This window comes from Colossoma macropomum, unplaced genomic scaffold (assembly GCF_904425465.1).
Source record: "Colossoma macropomum unplaced genomic scaffold, Colossoma_macropomum, whole genome shotgun sequence".
NCBI lineage: Eukaryota > Metazoa > Chordata > Actinopteri > Characiformes > Serrasalmidae > Colossoma > Colossoma macropomum.
In genome coordinates, this window is record NW_023494788.1 from 30,453,453 (window position 1) to 30,472,084 (window position 18,632).

General features: G+C 40.5%; 1 protein-coding gene across 1 annotated transcript; it reads left to right on the top strand.

Moving 5' to 3' along the window:
* Positions 1-1,426: 1,426 nt before the first annotated feature.
* On the top strand, positions 1,427-18,134 carry si:zfos-80g12.1 (sestrin-3). The gene is made up of 9 exons (XM_036569153.1): positions 1,427-1,607; positions 9,307-9,507; positions 9,821-10,003; positions 10,826-11,056; positions 11,301-11,415; positions 11,627-11,751; positions 13,673-13,839; positions 14,066-14,210; positions 15,128-18,134. Exons 1-9 carry the CDS (start codon positions 1,542-1,544, stop codon positions 15,215-15,217), a joined length of 1,323 nt encoding a protein of 440 aa, XP_036425046.1. The 5' UTR covers positions 1,427-1,541; the 3' UTR covers positions 15,218-18,134.
* Positions 18,135-18,632: the final 498 nt, after the last annotated feature.

Here is an 18,632-nt window from a genome sequence, read left to right on the forward strand (position 1 = left end):
AGAATAGTTAGGCTGGAACATTGCAAATGTTGCCAACAATGATTGAAAGCTAATTGCTATCATTAGCAGCACACAAATAATATCATGGTACAGTTGGGGCTAGGGTTGAAAGATTAATCATTTTTGTATTGAAATCACAGTTTAAAAGTGTGCAATTTTCAAATCACAATAGCTGCTTTTTTTTTCCTGTGGGGAAATTTAAGCTTATAACACAGAGCTTGTAAACTGCCTGTAGGTAAGTTAGACCAATCAGAGGCAACCAAACCTTCATGTGTTGTGACATCACAACCACAACTTAATGACTTTCTGGCATTCTACATTCAGGGGTCAGGCCTCAAGCCAGAAAAGGTAGATATTTTGGTCTTCTTGGCAAAAAAACAGGCCTGAACCTTAATTTATAGAAAATAATCGCAATTCAAATCACAGTCGCAATATTAGTCAGAAAAATCATAATTAGATATTTTCTCCAAGTCATTCAGTCCCAGTTGGGACCAGCTTTCACTCGTTGTACGCCTTGTACATGTTTTTAGATCAGCCTGTTCCTTTAATATTTTACCTCCTTCTTTCTGTGTTTGCATCAGCATTTTGGGCCACCCTTTCTCTCTGCAGGCCGAAAAGTGAGGACAAAGCTAAAAACGAAGGCTTTGTGCATTGTAAACTAAACCAGTGACATCATTCATACTTTATACTGTACACATATTGCTTACAAATAAATAACTAAATCCATAATCCACAGCTTAGTCTACTCTTGAGCGGTTATTAATCTTTGTGCTTATATTTGGTTTATAAGTTTGAACTAGGTAATTAATAAGGCCTTCCTGAGCTGAGGCAAGTATGTTAAAGCAGAGAAAAACACAAAAAAACAGCATGGGATTTCCAGGTTTTGGGTCGAGGACCACTGCTTAAGGGAGGGGGTGGCCTCCGCATTTGGTACCCTCATACTGCTTTATAATCGTCCTCTTTACAATCATAAGAAATAGTGTTGCCAGAAATTATTATTGAAAACGTTGTTAAATAAACAGTTTAAGGCCTGCTAAGTTGAGGTACACACACAAGGCTGCATATGCTCTCAGTCTTTCATAAACAACTCAAGATTAATTATTAAACATGCGTATTGTGCCTCGGTCAGTTAATTCAACATATGCATGAACACTTACAGACAGTAAAGTAAGCACAGAACAGATTATTTCAGATTTAACCTCGTCTATGGCATTACATCATTGGAGGCTGATCCACAGCGCCTAACAGGCAGGTACTTTTCCACATTATGATTGGCTCAGGTCTCGGACACACAGCTGTGGGCTCAAATGTGAAATCCGGTCGCTGATTTGTTAGACATGCCCCCTCTGCGCTTAGTCCCACCTCCCGGACGCGCTGATTGGACAAACGCTCTCAGTCCCCTCAGTCTGCCGTTGTTCACCCAGTAATACCGCAGCTGATGTCCGGACTTGTAGATTTCATAGCGGCTCGGCTTTTGTTAGCGAGTTGGTTAAGACCAAGAAAGACCGAAGAGCCGTATTCATGCACTTACAGGGAAGAAAATGATCATCTGTGCGAAAAAAATGGACTATCACCTCGGAACTCCGTGTCAGCTTGTCAAAAATCAGGTACGTTGAGTGTGTTAAACCACGTAAAGTCAACTGAGCTCAAACATTTGTCTAGCTAACGTTAACTAACCAGCTAACCTGCCTTTTTCTCAGGTGCAACTTAGCAGGCAAGCTAAAGATGGAGCTGGTTTTAAGTCCGTGTAAAAGTTAACCGTTCTCGAAAAGCTTCAGAACTAGCCTGAGAATTCAGTAGTTAATTTGATGAAGTTCATTCATTCATTTACTCGTTATTTACTTTTAAAAACAACAACTAAATGCGTTCATCTCTTTTAAGAAGCCTGACGTCTAAAATTGAACTTTTTCCTATAACGACAGCCCCAGCTGATGTTGTACACTTATCCAGCGATATTTTTGCCGAACTTTCAAAAAGTTTTTTTGTTAAACGCAGCCAGACGGTTGAAGTCCAAACCTTTTGTCGGTAGCTAGCTACTGTTAGCTAGCTGGCTAATTAACTTCCCTCGTAGCTGCAGTCAAATCCTGAACTTGCCTCGACAGTGAAGACTTGAGGGGGCGTTTGGTTTCTAGCTAGCTAACCAGCAGAGCTGCTGTTAACGCAAACTTAATATCGCATTAGTAGCTGTTCAGCAGGCTTGTTAACTCTCGCATGTTTAGTAAATCCACTTCGCGTCGTAGTACAAAAAACAGATCAGTTCGTCGTAGTTAACGAGCTGTCAGTTGTGATAACGTGCCTTTTTTCAAACTCTGCACACCGGGCTGTATTTTCCGCCTCATATCTGAAGGCATAAGCTAGCTCACTGAGATGGCAATAAGCTGTGGTGTAAATGCCTAGCCAGCTAAATATGAATGTCATTGTTGAACAAAGTGTCTAGTTTCCATTCAAGATGCGTTGTATGTTTTAGCGAGACGCTGTGGTGTATTTTGTGGTCTACAGACTGAACGACACAGACCTTTTTTCATTCAGCCTGTATCTCCATAAGTGTTCTGCACAAAATGGGGTTTTGTGCATTTAGCTTTATGCATACATAACGTTACACTGAAGTGCTTTGCATCTTTACATTTGGTGCGTTTGAGAACAAAGGCAGAACTGAATGTGAAGGTTCCCCGTTAACATGTTTTAGATTGAAGTGTAACAGTTACATTTTATTCATCATCGAGAAGCCCAAGTTGGATTTTCATTCACTCTTACTCAGCCCTATGATTTACTGCCTCGTTTATCTACCAAAAGCCAAAATGACCTCTACAGCTCGAAAACTATGTGAGGAAATTGCCGTTTTGTTGCCGTTGTTTGAATGAGCATTGCCTTTAGCTACCAAGCTCTTTTTTTGGTGATTCATATGAAGCTGGTAGGCTAGACAAATAGAAAGGTGTCTGTCAAAATCACTAAACCTGAGCAAATGTAGCTTGTCTAACCGCCTACCGACCATTTCTGTTGTAAAGCTGTTGTATTTTTGGGCGTTTTGCTTTCCAGTTGTCTGTATTGTGTGCCTCTTTTTGTTAGCATTTCTGTGCTGTGATGCTGATGCACTGCCAATCAAAGTTGTTTTTCTCCTCTCTTGCCTGCAATTACATCGCACCACCGAGAGGGGTCGTTGCGGGCGCAAACTTCCACAGCTTTCAAAGGAACAATGGATGCATGTGTCTTTTATTAAACTATCTGTAATTTTCCTCCATTTGGTGTCCTTTTCTCAGGCTCTGTTTGTTCTGTTGTGCACCTTATACATACCTGTTAAACGTGTGGCTTCTGCTCTTTTATATTGCAAATCCCAGCAATTCAGTGTAAAATCCTAGGTTCAGAAAGGATAAGGTTGACTTTTCTTTTAAACAGAAAGTGCCTTTATCTTTGAAATTCTGTAAACCTCAGCCTCTGTGCTGTTAATAAAACACAGGCAGCATGGACACATTTGGTGTTGAAAAGCTGCTCTTATCAGATGACTCAACATGTATTTCAGACTCGGTGTTGAGGAGTTCATTATATCTGTCATTCCAGAACGACTCTTCAGACATTGCAAGCAATCACTGGAAAGCACGGCTAATAAATATGGAGGAAGATGCAATTGAAAACAACACTGGACATAGAACATGATGTGAATAAATAATACTACCAGCCAAGAAAAGAAATACTGAACTTAGCAATTGGACTCAGAATTAGACCAGAGTCAAATATCCATTGTAAATGATGTTTGATTGGTTCATCATAGTTTATTGTTACTCATCAATCAAATTGCAAAATCAAGCCACTACAGTATACATGGGCATAAAATCGCATGTGTGTTTCTAAACAATGCGCTGAATGCGTTCCACCCTGTCTATGTGTGGGTCTGCCTGCCTGTCTGTCTCCATATGTGGCTTGGCCTGTTTGTCTGTGCGGTGCTGGCCTTGGTCTCGTCCAACCCCCAGCAAGCTGCAGCTGGCTGTTTTGTTCCCCTCCCTGGCTTCAGGTTGCCGAGCCAAAAGAGTGTTCCCACTGTAGAGAGATTTGTGTGTGTGTGTGCGTGCGTGTGTGTGTGTGTGTGTGTGTGTGTGTTTGTAACAGCGGCAGGGACACTTGCGCATGACAAGGACGGACCCCTCCAGGCTCTCAGAGAATGCAGATTGAATATGTCATGCAGCTCTTATTCTGTCCCTACACTTCCCCACTCATTCACTGCCTTGCGAAGATCATTCACAGGCATAACAGATTTGTATAATAGTCTAATTATCCTCATTATGTCAGTATCTTAGTATTTCTGCATTCTTTTTGTACAATTTCTGTCTTCTCATGCCTAATTTTGTGCCTTTACCATTTGCCACTTCTTAGTAATTTTTTAGGCCTACACTGAATTTGTCTTGATGAAGCACAAAACACAGGCCTGGTCATTCTTTTCTCTTTGGGATTTGCTTGGCCCTTTTTCTCATGGCTGACATTTTAGACCCCACACGTTCAGAATCTGCCTACATTTTGGGTTCTGCATTGTGTTTTTCACTCGGTAGGTCAATAATAATTGTATCTGCTAGTTAAGGTGCCTCTTTTAAACGACAGTCTTCAAAAGTAGCCTGACCAGTGATGCTAGAAATTATTGTCTCTTTTTACTGGCACAGCCACATTGTAAGGCCTCATTCAAATGTCCCTGCCTGGATGCATTCAAATGTATTCAAATCTAAACAGTGTTTGGTTTGTCCATGACTAGATGGATATGAATACGCTCCATAGACTTGCTGTGAAAGTGCTCTCTATTTGAGTATGCAAGTAGGCCAAAGCATGTGGTATTAGAAGTAAGCAAAGTAGTCATAGACACGATTAATTGATGAAAGGAGATGAGTCTTGTCGAAAAACTTAGAGGAATTGTTACATAATTAAGTATCTTCATATAATGATGAAAATACCAACTTCATCTAAGCATTCAGCTGAATTTTAGAGGGACTTGCCAGGAGGATGTGTGAATGGCTTCCTGTTTCGTGTTGAGTGTGGGTAAGGACATGCCTGCGCATGTTGCTGATGGCCATCAGGGGTGTACTAATGACAGCAAATAGCCACATTTGACACTGAACGTCTGGATTATGTAGTGTTTTAAATGTGTTTAGTTTTTGTTTTTTTTAGTTAGTTACACTGGTAAGTTTATAATTTGGGTTGCCATTTGTGCCCCACTGCTGTTTGTGATTTACAAAGCCTTCCCATTGATCACCTGCATTCTTTGAACGGGTTTTTTTTTTTGTTTTTTAGCTCTGTTATGATACTTATGTTTATCATGTCATCAGCACACAAACACAAGTTGTACTGTACTGAAAAGTGAAAGCAAGTTGAATGTATCTTAATTTACAGTAGCCTGTTTTTCTGGGTCACTGCAGAGAAGCTATGGGCGTTGGTACTGGGCCCTGTGACATGTGATCTATTTACCAGAGAAAGTGCCCCTGGAGAGTCCCAGGGGAGAATGGAGTTTGAGCTGTTACGAGAGTTTGAGGTTGGCGTCTCGTTCCTTCATTAATGGCTAGCTCATGTGTGCCTCACTAGCACACCACTTGTAAGTTATTAGCAATTGGCCTCCGACTTAATTGAAACCTTATGTGAAATTGCCCTAGTGCTACATTTTACTTTCACATATGGGTCTTCCTAATTGTGAGTTCTAGACATTAATTTTTCAGATAATATTTTTCAGAAATGATGAGCAACCACTTCAGAGTGCTTTAGCCAGTGTAATGCTTAAATGGAGTTCAACTGCTAATTCCCTTAACACTTCTCTGTGTGTGTGCTAAGCATGAGTTCCACTGTGTTAAATTGTGCCACATGAGATTAGGGCTTAAAGATTTATCTATCACTGTGTTCAGTGTTTAAGCCCCAAGTCAGAAAAACTGGCTGAAAAAAACAGGCCTTAATTTTTGGAAAATAATTTAAATCACTGTCACAGTATCGGTCAGAAAAATCACAATTAGATATTTTCCCCCAAATTGTTTGGAACTACATGATATATATTACTTCTTGTATTGTGTCTTCATATAAAATGATCATATAACTGGTTTTGAATCTGCTTTGTGACACTAAGTTAATTCCTTTCATAGCCATATCTCAGTGCCAGTTTTAGACGTTGTCAGGTTGGACTGCTATGTGTTGTCACATACTTTATTATTCGATGACCAGGTATGACCAAGTCTGCGTTTAACCCACATATTTAGCATTATTAGGAAATCTAATTCAACCATATAAATTGTGAAGCTTACGTTTGAGCAAAAGTGACTGTTGTGGACTGAGTGTATAATTTCACACACTGTGTTTGCGCTATGCATGTGGGTGTTGTTTTTTGGGTTTTTTCTCTTTCTTTCTTTCTTTTTCATTTTCTTCTCGTTCTTTAGGACCGGTTATGGCGAGCGACAAAGCACTTGCGCCTAATGTAGAAATACTCAGCATCTCAACAACTACTTTTACCACTGTTTTTCTCTGTCAATGAATGTCACAAACAGTCTGTTTTGATAACTGTTTTTTTTTTTTTTTTAACTGGTCTAATGGTTAACTTGTAGAAGGCCATTTTGGTCTTCAAAAATTTATACATTTATTATTTATTTTCTGCATAATTCAGTGTTCAAGATGTAAACAGATTCATTCAGAGTGTTTTGATGTGAAATGGTGCATTGTAGAGAAGCTTAACTTCTTGAATGTAACGATTTCTTTACAGTAGTGGCGAAAGGAACTAAGGTTCACAATAGCAACAATGCAAATATAGCCAGATAGCTATATACGATAGAAGACCAGTAAACCTATATGTGGCAGAATTTTTATATGCAGTGTTGATAATAGTAAAATAGTGGTAAATCTGAAAAACATAAGTTTTCTTTGTATGTTGATTTGGCTTACGTCTGTTTTAAAAGTATGTTTTAGGCCAGAAGCTTATCTCAAAATGATTATAAAACGATGTTTCAGGCAGTGTATTTGTAACAAATTCCTATAATCTTTAGCTTTTGGAGGCATTTAACTCATCAAACATCTGGTTCCTGTCACCACTGCTGTGAATAATTCTGACTCAGTAAGTTTCTCTAGCACAAAGCATTTCACATCAAACAGCTCTAAAGGACCATTTAATTATGCAGAATAAAAAAATACAGTAGAATTCCTCTTTAAGAGTTAATGCAATGTCTGTATTCACACTCTTCAGGCATCTGTTCCATTTACGTGGGTCTGTGTATAGTATGACAGTAGAAGAAAACCTCTTATGACCCACTTTATTTAAAATGGTTTAAATGGGAATACATTTGGTGGGTCAGTTAACATAAAGACACACATGGTCTTGGGGTTTGGTGCTGAAATGAAAAAGACTTTCTTTTTAATTCTCCTTTACCTGATGACCCAGTCAGCTGCTGCTTGTGAGAGTTTCAGTGTTTTGTTGCTTATTACATAGAGATGCCTTTTAGCTCTTATCTGTGCAACTGCTATCCCAGCTGTCTCTCTCAGATATTTATAACTGCCTGATGCTGGTCAGACACTGGATGAGCTGGCCTCTGCTGGATAGAACAGGGAAACATCAGCACTCGGGTGGACATCAGGACGCTCTTTTTGCCAGTGTCCGCAGTAGCTCAGCTTAATGCTTGAGAGTTTGGAATTTGCACTGCTTAATGAGACTTTGCCTCTGTGTTTTTCTTTCACATACATTGTACAGTGTACAGAAAGTCCATGTATTTAGCTGTTTAAAGGACTTTAAATGAGAGGTAGAATGTGGGATGTGTTATGTTCCACTAACCTGTGTGATTGGAAACACACAGGTTAGTGTTGTTTTTCTGATACTGATCTCCTTGTACTAGTAAGAGTACTGTAGGGTGCCCGTGGCTGTCAGTTCTCTCCGAGTTATGTTGCAAGACTGAGTGCGATAAAATACGTGACAACATTCATGTTTGAGTTCAGTCAGATGCCGTGCTTCTTCCCCCCTCCCCACATGTAACTGACCTCCTTCCCACCATGACTGCCTGTCGGCCAGGCCAGCAGAGCAGTGGTTTACTCGAAGGAATAACTGCTGCCAGCACTGCTGTGCATTTGGCAGTGAAACATTTGGCTGTGAGAGGCCCTGTTCTCCTGTTTCACATACCAGGAAAGAGAGGCAAGACCCATTTTAGTTTCAATCATAATAACCCTAATAATAACAGCTTCATTTGTGTAGCTGCTATGATAATAATAAAATGGTTTATATATTTGAAATGTGCTCAGCTACCTTAATCATTGAAATTTCACATTTGTCATTTTCTACTTGCTTGCACTTGCATTTTTTCACATCATCTTTTCCTTTTATTTCACCCCCACTGCCATCCATTTATTCAGCCCTTGGGTTCATTCTTCTCCCTGGGCCATCTTATTCATTGATGCTCTCTCCGAGTCCGTGAGTGCGTGCGGATAGATAGGGGAAGTGACTGGAGGGGGTTACGGGGCAGGATTTCACTAATCCCCTCAGCCAAACACAAAGCCAGCCAAAGGCACAACCAGGAGGCCAGCACTGGCCTTCGTAACTTGCACGAGAACAGGAAGACATGACAAATATTCCATTTCCTCAGCACCACTGAAATCAAAAAGCAGCATTCGCCTTCTCTTTTGTCTTGCTTAAGGTTTAAGGAACTAATAGCCCAAAGCAGATGTCTCATGAACAAGGGTGTTTTTTTAAAACCAGAGTGAATTCTGTCTGTTTTTGCCCCTTTCATTGGTTGGAAGCATCACTGGCAGGAGAGGCAGAGGACTAGGTAGACAGACGCCTGTCTGACTATTGTCTTGAAGACTAACTCCAGACTAGTGGCCTGCTCTCACTGTGGAATATCTCCCTCTGTCTCATTTCATGCCTCCAGGACCAAGTGCAGAGGCCTTGTTTGTTTGTTTGTTTGTTTCTTTTTCCCTCCCCTCACGAATTATTTGAAGAATGCTCCTGGTGGTATTGCTTCTATTTTCTTTCTCCATTTCTTTTTTTTCAGGAGTCCAAGAGGGCTCCTTAGAGACTGACTGAAGCTTTATTACCCACGGCAGAGTCGTGGCCTGTTACCATTTTATAATGCTCCATTTGGAGCCAGTCTGTGTACAGCAGTCCTGCCAAAGCTGAGAAACATGGGCCGCAGTGAAAATGGAAACATGGAATTGTTTTATGTCCAGTAAACAATAATAGCAAAAACCGACAGTAAAAAAGCAGTCCAAAAACAATTGTTTTTATGTTCATCAAGCCAGTTTGTACCTGTGTACTTCTTTTGTCGTTGGCAGTGTTCTTTGTCACTGCCTCATTGTGTTGTCTTCTGCTCTATGCAGGTGATGAAGGTGAACTCTGAGAAGGAACGTGCCTCTCCATTGTGCATGAAGGTTCTGGCCAGCAGGGGGCGATTAGACACAGTATCGCAGCAAATGGCCTCTCATCCGCAGTATTTGGAGAGCTTCCTGCGAACCCAGCACTACATCCTGTACATGGACGGCCCGCTGCCCCATCCCTACCGCCACTACATTGCCATCATGGTTAGAGCACACTTTGGCCATTGTACTGTCATAATGTACTCTTATTCACATTGAAGGAAGGAAATGCAGCACCATTTCAGTCCAGAAAAAGGATCACTATTCTTATGTACAATGAACAAATCAACACAGTTTCCACATTGTAAGATTAGAAGTGCAGAAGAGGGGTTTATAAGAAGTAAAAAGCACAGAAGCCCCACAGTCCCATAAGATAAGAAGCTGGTACATACATACAGGACACAAGTAGACAAAGCTGCTTTCAAGTACATGCAGAAAGGATATCTCTTTTATGTGTTTTTGTGTGGGTGTGTTTCAGGCTGCAGCACGGCATCATTGCAGCTACCTAGTGTCTCTGCACTCTGCTCAGTTCCTGCGGTGGGGGGGCGACCCACTATGGCTGCAGGGGTTGGAGGCTGCGCCCCCTCGCCTCCAGCAGCTCGACCACATCAACAAAGTGCTGGCTCACCAGCCCTGGCTCCTTGCTCACTCGCACATCCAGGTATATTGGCGAGTACACTGTACTCAAATACTAAAAAAAGGTGCTGTGTAATTAAAATGTATTATGCACTGCAGTGAAGGAAATATATTAGGGCTATCCCCTCTAAGTCAACAAGTGAGCTAATCTTGGTCTTGGTCAACCAAGATTGTGAGTTAATAACATGCATTTTTTTATTGTTTTATTTTTTCTTTTTCAGCTGTAAATATTTCAGCTTTGCTGGTGTCTGTGTGCTGCTGCAAGTTACCCTGTAAAGCCTAAAATAATTTAAATGGGTTAGATTTCACAGGAGTTTTTCATACCACATCATATATCGTTTACATATTAACATCACACAGACAGGCTCAAAAAGAAGGTCTGGCTCGATGTTTAGGTCTCAAATGCAAAGTCAAAATTACACTGATCAAGATATGATGGCTTTAAATACTCTTTCGCTGAACGCACACTTGTCAGTTTCATCCACTCAGGGAAGGAGGCCAAAGCGCAACGCAAGTTATAAAATATTCTTCTGCAATTACACATTTCCACCAGAGAAGTCTCCAAATCCCCAAAGCTTACATAGTGTAGCTTTAAGGTGTAATTTTAAATTACAGTGTTTTTAATTTAGTGATTGTGATACTGTATGGTTTATCTTAAATCCTTAGTTGTGGTAGCTCTAGATTGTGCTGAATTGTCCATTTTAAGATATTGTGCTGTGGGTTTCCTTTACAAACCAATGTCACAGTGTCGTTTTAGTCAATGTGAGTAGGGGGAGAGTTGAGCCCAGCCCCCTAATGGTCTTGTATGTCCCAATTATGCTGAGCTGGGTCTCCTGATGTCCCACAGGCTTTGCTGAAACGGGGCGAACAGTGCTGGTCACTGGCCGAGCTGGTCCAGGCCGTGGTGTTGCTGGCCCACTATCACTCGCTGTGCAGCTTCATCTTTGGCTCAGCTTCCGAGACGGACACCGCACCCACCTTGAGAGTGCCTCATGGAACTCCCCCGGGCTACTGCCTGTGCGATGCTGCCAACGGCAACACAGCCTTACCACCCACAGAGCGCACGCCCCGAAGGAGGGTAAGGTCTTAATGCTTGCCTCAGCTGGCCAGAGCTTTCCAGGTTTCCTGCATGGATAGAGCTGGATCTTTTTAGCATAGAAGTTTAAATGTAGCTGTATTTCATGTTTAGTGAAAACCACAAAAGTTACTCAACATCTCCAATGAAGTCTACACATGAGACTCTGAAGGGTTTGTTTTATTTATTTATTTATTTATTTATTGTGCAAGTTAATATGGATAACAGTTTTTTCCCTCTTATGCAGTCTCTAGACTCAAGCTGTGAGCTGACTTGCCTACGAGAGAGAATCCAAAAGTCTCAGGAAGAGAAAGAGAGAAAAGGAGACCCAATTCTACACTCACACACACTCCTACATATAGGTAGGCTATGTGTCATGGTTCTCTGTCAGGCTCAAGTCAGCACAACTCAAGTAAAGCAGACTGAGTGTTGTTGAAAGCAGCGTCTTCATATTTAGACTCAGGAGGAATACATGTTTTCAGGGCTATTTTTATTGATTAATCTCCTTTCACATTTTCCACACCTTATCTGTCTCTGGATCTTGACTTGTTCTTGTCCTTTCCCTTCATCTAGATGCAGAAGAGGAGGAAGAGGAGATGATGTGTTCTACAGACCCCTCCCGTTTCACAGACCCCGATTTTGGCTACCAGGAATTTGCCCGACGGGAGGAGGACCATTTCCAAGTATTCCGGGTGCAGGTGAGGACATTGCTGTTGCATTGGGTTACGACAGGGCAGCAGGACAGTAACACTCTGCACCCTTGTTGATTCAGAGAGGCAATTCTACACTTCATCTTCCCTTAACCTTAAAGGGTAGCTCTGTACTTACTGCTCAGAGGTCACATGACATGTCCATCTGTTTGGATTTTCCTTACACTAGACTTGGGTGTGTTCTAACATACAAACTGCATGTAAGAAAACCTTGTAACAGCAAAATGTAACTTTTGTTAAAGTCCCTGAGAACACAGTGTAAAATGTTAATGTTTGGGATGCTAAAGTGAAGTGCTGTATTAAACATCCAGCAAAGTTTAAATGGGGAAGAAAAAAAAAAGTATAAAAATGTAATTACAAACATAGCCTAAAAATGCTGAGAACTGTTTGGGCTAATATTCTGTTGAGCACCTGTGGTTGACATCCCTCAGTTCAGCACTCTTGGTCTGCTGCTCCGCTGAAGCAGAACTAAACATAATGCGAGCAGGGAGAAATGGGTGATGTGTATGGTGTTGCTGGAGGTGCCTATAGGGAATGCTGATGAGCCAAAGAATGAACTGAAAGACTGGCGACAGGCAGACAGATGAGCTAGCTTTATAGCTCACTTATGCTTAGGTTAGCTTTTGCTTGTTCCTTAGCTTTCTCTCTGTAAGATTTTCTGTTAAAGATTAAGCTTAAAGATTAGCATGGGTACTGCTTATGTAAGCACAACCCAAGATTAAGACTGCCCAGTTTACATCGAGAGAAAAAAAAAAAAAAGAAAAAAGAAATGTGGCAAAATACATCAGCAGCAACACCCACAAGAACAGGATTAGCCTGTTTAGAAAGAAAACATGGATTTAGGTTCCCTAGGGCTTTAAATAAACTTGAATGGTTTGCTTTTCAAAAATTTTCTTTGGTCCGTTCAATGTGAAGTATAATGTAAAGGGCAGCTGATGTTTTGTAAATGTTGTTAAATGTATGTCAATTGTTTGTTTGGATCCATACAGAGAATTTTTACTACACTGAATTTAGGAGATATCACGGCTGGGGTAGAGCATTGTTGAAACATTAGATTGGGGTGCCCTGTAGCTTAGTTGGTAACAGAGGTAAGCCAGCAACCAGTAGGAAGCGTTACTTTGCTTTTGACGCTGTGCTGCTCCTAGACTGGGCACAGCAAGGCAGCAAAATGACCAATTTCCCTTGTAAGTGGATCAGTAAAGTATAACTTAACAAGTTTCACTTATTAACAGTGCGTAGTGTGTAGCTATTGTTGGGAAAGACAGGGACTTACCAGTGTATACAGGGTAGTTTCATGTGATTGCTTGGGTCTTAAGTTTTAGCTGATGCTTCCTAAATGGCCAGAAGAAGATTTTGCTAAGATGATGATCAGTGAATTCTGGGCCCGTTACCTGTTCAGTGGTTATTAAATACTCTGTGATGCTCAAAGATGTAGACAACATGTTCTGTTAAAAATGTGAGCGGCGTGGGTAGTTTAGACTCCTACAGCTCTACAGAAAGTGCTTCCTTGCGAAGATATTTTCAGAGTGGGGGAGTTTGAGGCGCTGCTTCAGCTCAGAGCAGTAAACTATAGAAGCAGCCATGACAGCATAGCTCTGATTTCAGTTGGCTTCCCTTTAAGTTGGGCAGTGTGGTGGAGTTGATGTGAAAGACAGCATTAATATTAATATGTACATTAAAAAATCTTTTTTGACAGAATACTCTTTCAATGAGCTTGCAATCATCAGTTTTATCCTCTCAGGGAAGGGGTCTGAAGCGCAACCAACGTTTCCACCAGAGCAGTCTCCAAATCTGGAAAATGTACACAGTGTAGCTTAAAGACACATTGACTTATCGTATATGGTATACTTGGTGAATGCGTACTGTAATGTTGTAATTGCTAATCTGTTGAATAAATGTTTGTGTGCAGGACTACTCATGGGAGGACCACGGTTTCTCTCTAGTGAACCGGCTCTACTCAGACATTGGGCTTCTGCTGGATGACCGGTTCCGGAGCGTGGCCTCCCTCCCTTCCCCCCATGACCCCGATCTAAAAAGAGCTATCTGGAACTACATCCACTGCATCTATGGAATTAGGTATAGTCAATGTCCATCTTCATTTTGCTTTCTTCCTGCTGCTCAGTTTTTGGCTCTAGTGTGCTAGCTTGCAGTCCAGTTAAGCTAAAATCAGTTTTTAAAATGTTTTTCTTTAAATACCTTGCTAGGAAAAACTTTCACAGCTGACGCCCACCTTCATGTTATACTGACCCGTTTGTGTCCATATACTCAGGAATCAAAGTTTTACATCCACATATTTTTACAGATATGATGATTATGATTACGGAGAGGTGAACCAACTGATGGAACGTGGACTGAAGCTTTATATTAAGGCTGTGGCCTGCTACCCAGACTCTACCAAGAATCCTCTGTGCCCCCTGCCTTTGACACCTCTCAAAGCCTCGGAGAAGGTAGGCCTCCGCAGAGTATAATTTTGAACTGTTAGTTACAGTACTGTGCAAAGTCAGAGCTCATCCTTCATTTATTCAATTTCCAGTCAAAATGACCATTAAGTGTAGGTTATTAATTTTTCAGGAGATATTTCTGAGATTGCGTCTAAGAAAATCCTTCTTTGCAAGGTTTTCAGCAGTTGTACAAAACCTTTGACAAAATTAGTGTTTTTGAAGATGGGGCCAGGTCTTGCATGACCTGGTAGATTACCAAAACAGTCACTATCAGATAAACAGTACTTAAAACGTTTGTCTTTGGTAATTAGAAGAAAATCAACCTCTACTTTTGCTTCAGATAAAAAAAAAAAATCCACAAATGTTTTTTTGGAAGGATGTGTAGCTGCCAAGAAGCTGTTACTGAGAAAATAAAAAACAAAAAATCTGCTGATATTTTCAGAATATTGGACTGGAGTCCAGATCTGAAACTCACTGAATGTGTTTGGGATTACTTGGATCATTAGAATTAGAAAATGCAACCAATTTCTGACACTGAACTTTGGAGGTGTGGAAAAATATCCTTGCAAATTTCTTTGAAAACTGAAAGCAAGTCTACCGAAAAGAATGTAAGCTGTACTAATGGCAAATACTCACTAAGTACTGAAAAAAATTTGACATTATTTCTAGTAGGCTACCATATACTTTTCCGTTAAATATGTTTTCTGCTTCTTTTTCCTGATGCTGAAAAATGAATATGGCCGCCAAGATGGGATATCAGTTCATTTATATGTGTGCCTTTTATGTGTGTATCCCATTCAACATAAATCCATGCATTTCTCACTGAAACCTTTTAAAGTCTTTGTCTTGTCAAATATTGCGTGTATGTATATTGATCTCATGTCACTAATCTCTTTCTCCCTCTTTCTCACTTTCTCTTTCAGGTCCACGTGAACCTGCTAGTGATGGAGGCTCGGCTGCAGGCTGAGCTGCTCTATGCACTTAGAGCCATCACTCAGTATATGATTGCCTAGGACACAGACACTCGCATGCAGAGAGATGGAGGGAGTTGCACAATCACTTACGGTACATAAGAGTCCTAACCCAGGGGCAATGGGGAAAGGCAAGGAAAGAAAATGGATGTTAAAAAAGATGGGGGAGAGCCAAACAGAGACTTAAGAAGAGCAATATCTCTCCTAATCCATATCTCTTATGTATTCTCATTGTCAAAGGTTACTTAAGTGTGACATAAGGTACTGCTGTGAAAAGTCTTCAAGGTGACACTTGAAGGTGGAAAAAACAATCTTGTCCCCCCATCTCTATCTCTCCATCTGTCTGTCTCTCTCTCTCTCTTTGCATGTTGTTCCTCTTTCATTACTTTCTCTGACCTTAACTTTGTCCTTACGTGTGTGTGTGTGTGTGTGTGTGTGTGTGTGTGTGTGTGTGTGTGTGTGTGTGTGAGGTTGTGTACATGTGTGTATGTGCTGGTTGTTGTTTTTTTTTTTTGTTGTTTTTTTTGCTGTTTTTTTTCTACTTTTTTCAGTTGAATATCCCTGTTCCAGATGGTTAATGTGCAATTATCTTTATTCTATTATTGTTGTTATTGTTGTTGTTAGTGTCAATGATATTTTTATTGTTGTTTTTTTTTTTGCTGTTGCTACTACTTAAATAGTAGATGGGAGGATGGGAGGAAGTGGAAATTTCAGTTCTAGAGTATTGAATGCATAAGACTGAGACAAAAACAAATGACTTTGACCTCTCCCAAAATCTGAGTCTGTGTTTACTGAGGGCTGAGCGAACAGACAAAAGATGAATGTTCAAAATGGTTTCTGAATGCTTCATTTGGATTTAAGTTCAGAACAAGACAAAAAACGACAAATGTAGGGTTACATGACTATAACTTTGTTTTAATAGCACTTTTAAGATAAACATTATATTTAGGTGCGAACTTCTCTTACAGCAGCATCCAACTTTATCTTTAAAACCATCAAAAAAGGATGTGCTTCATATGACTCCTTTTTAGTTGTACTGCTGGCTTATCCAGCATTAATGTGAAGGCTCGAGATAACCGACACGAACCTGGCAGAACTTTTCAAATAATCTGATGCTTTTTAGCAATTTTACTGCAAAAGTATAAAATGTTACCTTATCATGTACACTCCACCAAGACGACGGAGTTTAGAATAAGCTTAAGTTTAATGATTTTAATGTTGAAACATTGTGGTGTAGGTCAAATGAAGGAATTTCTTTTCCAAACAAATCTGCAAAACAGTTTAATGATACTTCGCCATCTGTGATACTTTACAATGCGATGAGGTCAGAGGTCAGCCTGCCGCAATGCTTCCTGTAATTGACCTGCACAAATTGTTTCCTTGCACTGGACTTTTTTTGCACAAAAACCCCGTAAGTGACCTGCATTGCCTCTGAGCAGCTGTAACTGTTATTGGAACAAATGACCTGGTGAGGCCTGGATTCACTGGTACCAACCACACTGATGCCATAAGTACTTCAAATGTTCTGCTGGTGGGAAAGGCCAAACTTGGTTGTTTGCTAGGTAAAGCCATGATAGTATTGAAGAGTTGCAGTTTTCTGATGCTCATGTAAAGGTACATTTGACAAAGAAACATGGGCACCAACATTTTCTTCTTTTTTTCTTTTTTTCTTTCTTTGTTTTTTTTAAAAATCTATTTATTGTTACACACATTGCATTACAGTCCTGTCACTGCGGCTATGTTCAGACAATCTACAGTGCTCAGCAGATTTTGGCATGGGTTGCTCTGTTTAGACAGAATACTGATTGGTACTGAAGTGTTTTCAAACTCAAGACCAGATAGGTATCTCACATGCGGAAGGGTGGAGGAATAATCAGATTTGATTGTCTGTATAAACATAGCCAGTGACTGTTCTTGGCTGGGTTTCCCAAAAGTATCTTGACATTGTTAAACGGTAGAGTGAGCATCACGTTAAATACTCCCTCTACCAGTTACGATTATTATAATGGTATGAAGCTTTTTGGAAACCGGGCCCTTGTTGTGTTCGTTTTTTTTTTGTTTTTTTGGTTTTTTTTGGTTTTTTTGTTTTTTTGAGAGGGAAGAAAAGGAGGGTTGAGAGTCTCATCAGCTGTGCTGTTGCATTTCATCTAATACAGTAGTACGGGACTTTTGGGGGAACTACAGAATGCATATCAGAGGAACACAAAACCAATGGATGTATTTCAGTATGTGCTAAACTTTGGGGCTGACTTCCTGGACACAGGTTTGAGTCCTAGGCTTAAAAGAACTTTTTCCATTGACTGTAAAGGCTACTTTAGTCCAGGCCTACATGGACCTTAACAGAGCCACAAGATGGAGTTTAATAAGCGTGGTGCCTTCAGCTCATATCAGTAAGGCAAACTTGGACTGGCATTGTTGCTGAAGGACAGGAGGTACTACTGAAGCGTGTTGGACGGAGCTGTATTTGGTCGTGTTCGGCTGAACTGCACTGCTCCTGCGCTCGCAAAACAAGCAAAACTGCAGCAGACAGGCCCACTGTTCAAGTGTGCTTCTCAGTACCAGCCAGCAGCAGCAGCACCAACCCTATCAGCACTATCAAGCTGTCCTGCATCTCACGTGCTGTAGTTTGCCTGTTGTACCGTCAGCATGTCTTAAGCGGCCACTCCCTGATTGTCTTGTATGACATCAAAGAGCAACAGTGGACTCTTCTCCCCTTTCTGCTTTCTTTGTGAACCCTCCTTTTGATGGAAGAACTAAAAAGACTGTGCCACAGTGATGGAGACTGAAAGACTTGAAAGAGCATGGCTTTTGCCAAGTTGTTTGATATTTACCACGTAAATGTAGGAATTATAAACAAACAAACCCACAAAAAAAATGTCAAAACATGAAAATCAAGCAAAAAATCTTTTGTTTCCCCTGAAGTATGAACTTATTTTTTCTATAAAGACATGCTATACCACTTGTGTCTCCTGTCTCTTGATGTACCTTTCTGTTCAGCTGGGTGATTTGGTGTGTGTGAAATTGATCCAGTTATTGATTTAAAAAAGTGATAATGTAATCAAAGTCATTAAGTGTCAGTAGACAAACTGTTGTCAGAATTGTTTACAGTGGTGATGGGAACCAGATGTCCAAAGGTTTAATACCTCTAAAAGTTACCTCGCAGAAAGTTATATGGAAAGGTTATTAGTATTTTTTTAAAACGTTTTCACAGTGTGGAGTGGTACATGTGGGGCGATGTAAGGCAGTGTAGTTGCCAAACACAACTTATTTTTTCCACATTGATCACTGTTTACCATTAGGAACATTACATTCCAGAAGACATGTACATTTAATGGTCATTTTAGACAGAAGAGATAAAGCGGCTATCGCAGTCCCTGGTTCCTAACACCACCTTTCTGAAGAAATCCGAATTGGTAAGTTTCTCTACTATTAACAATTTCACAGCAAACCACTCAAT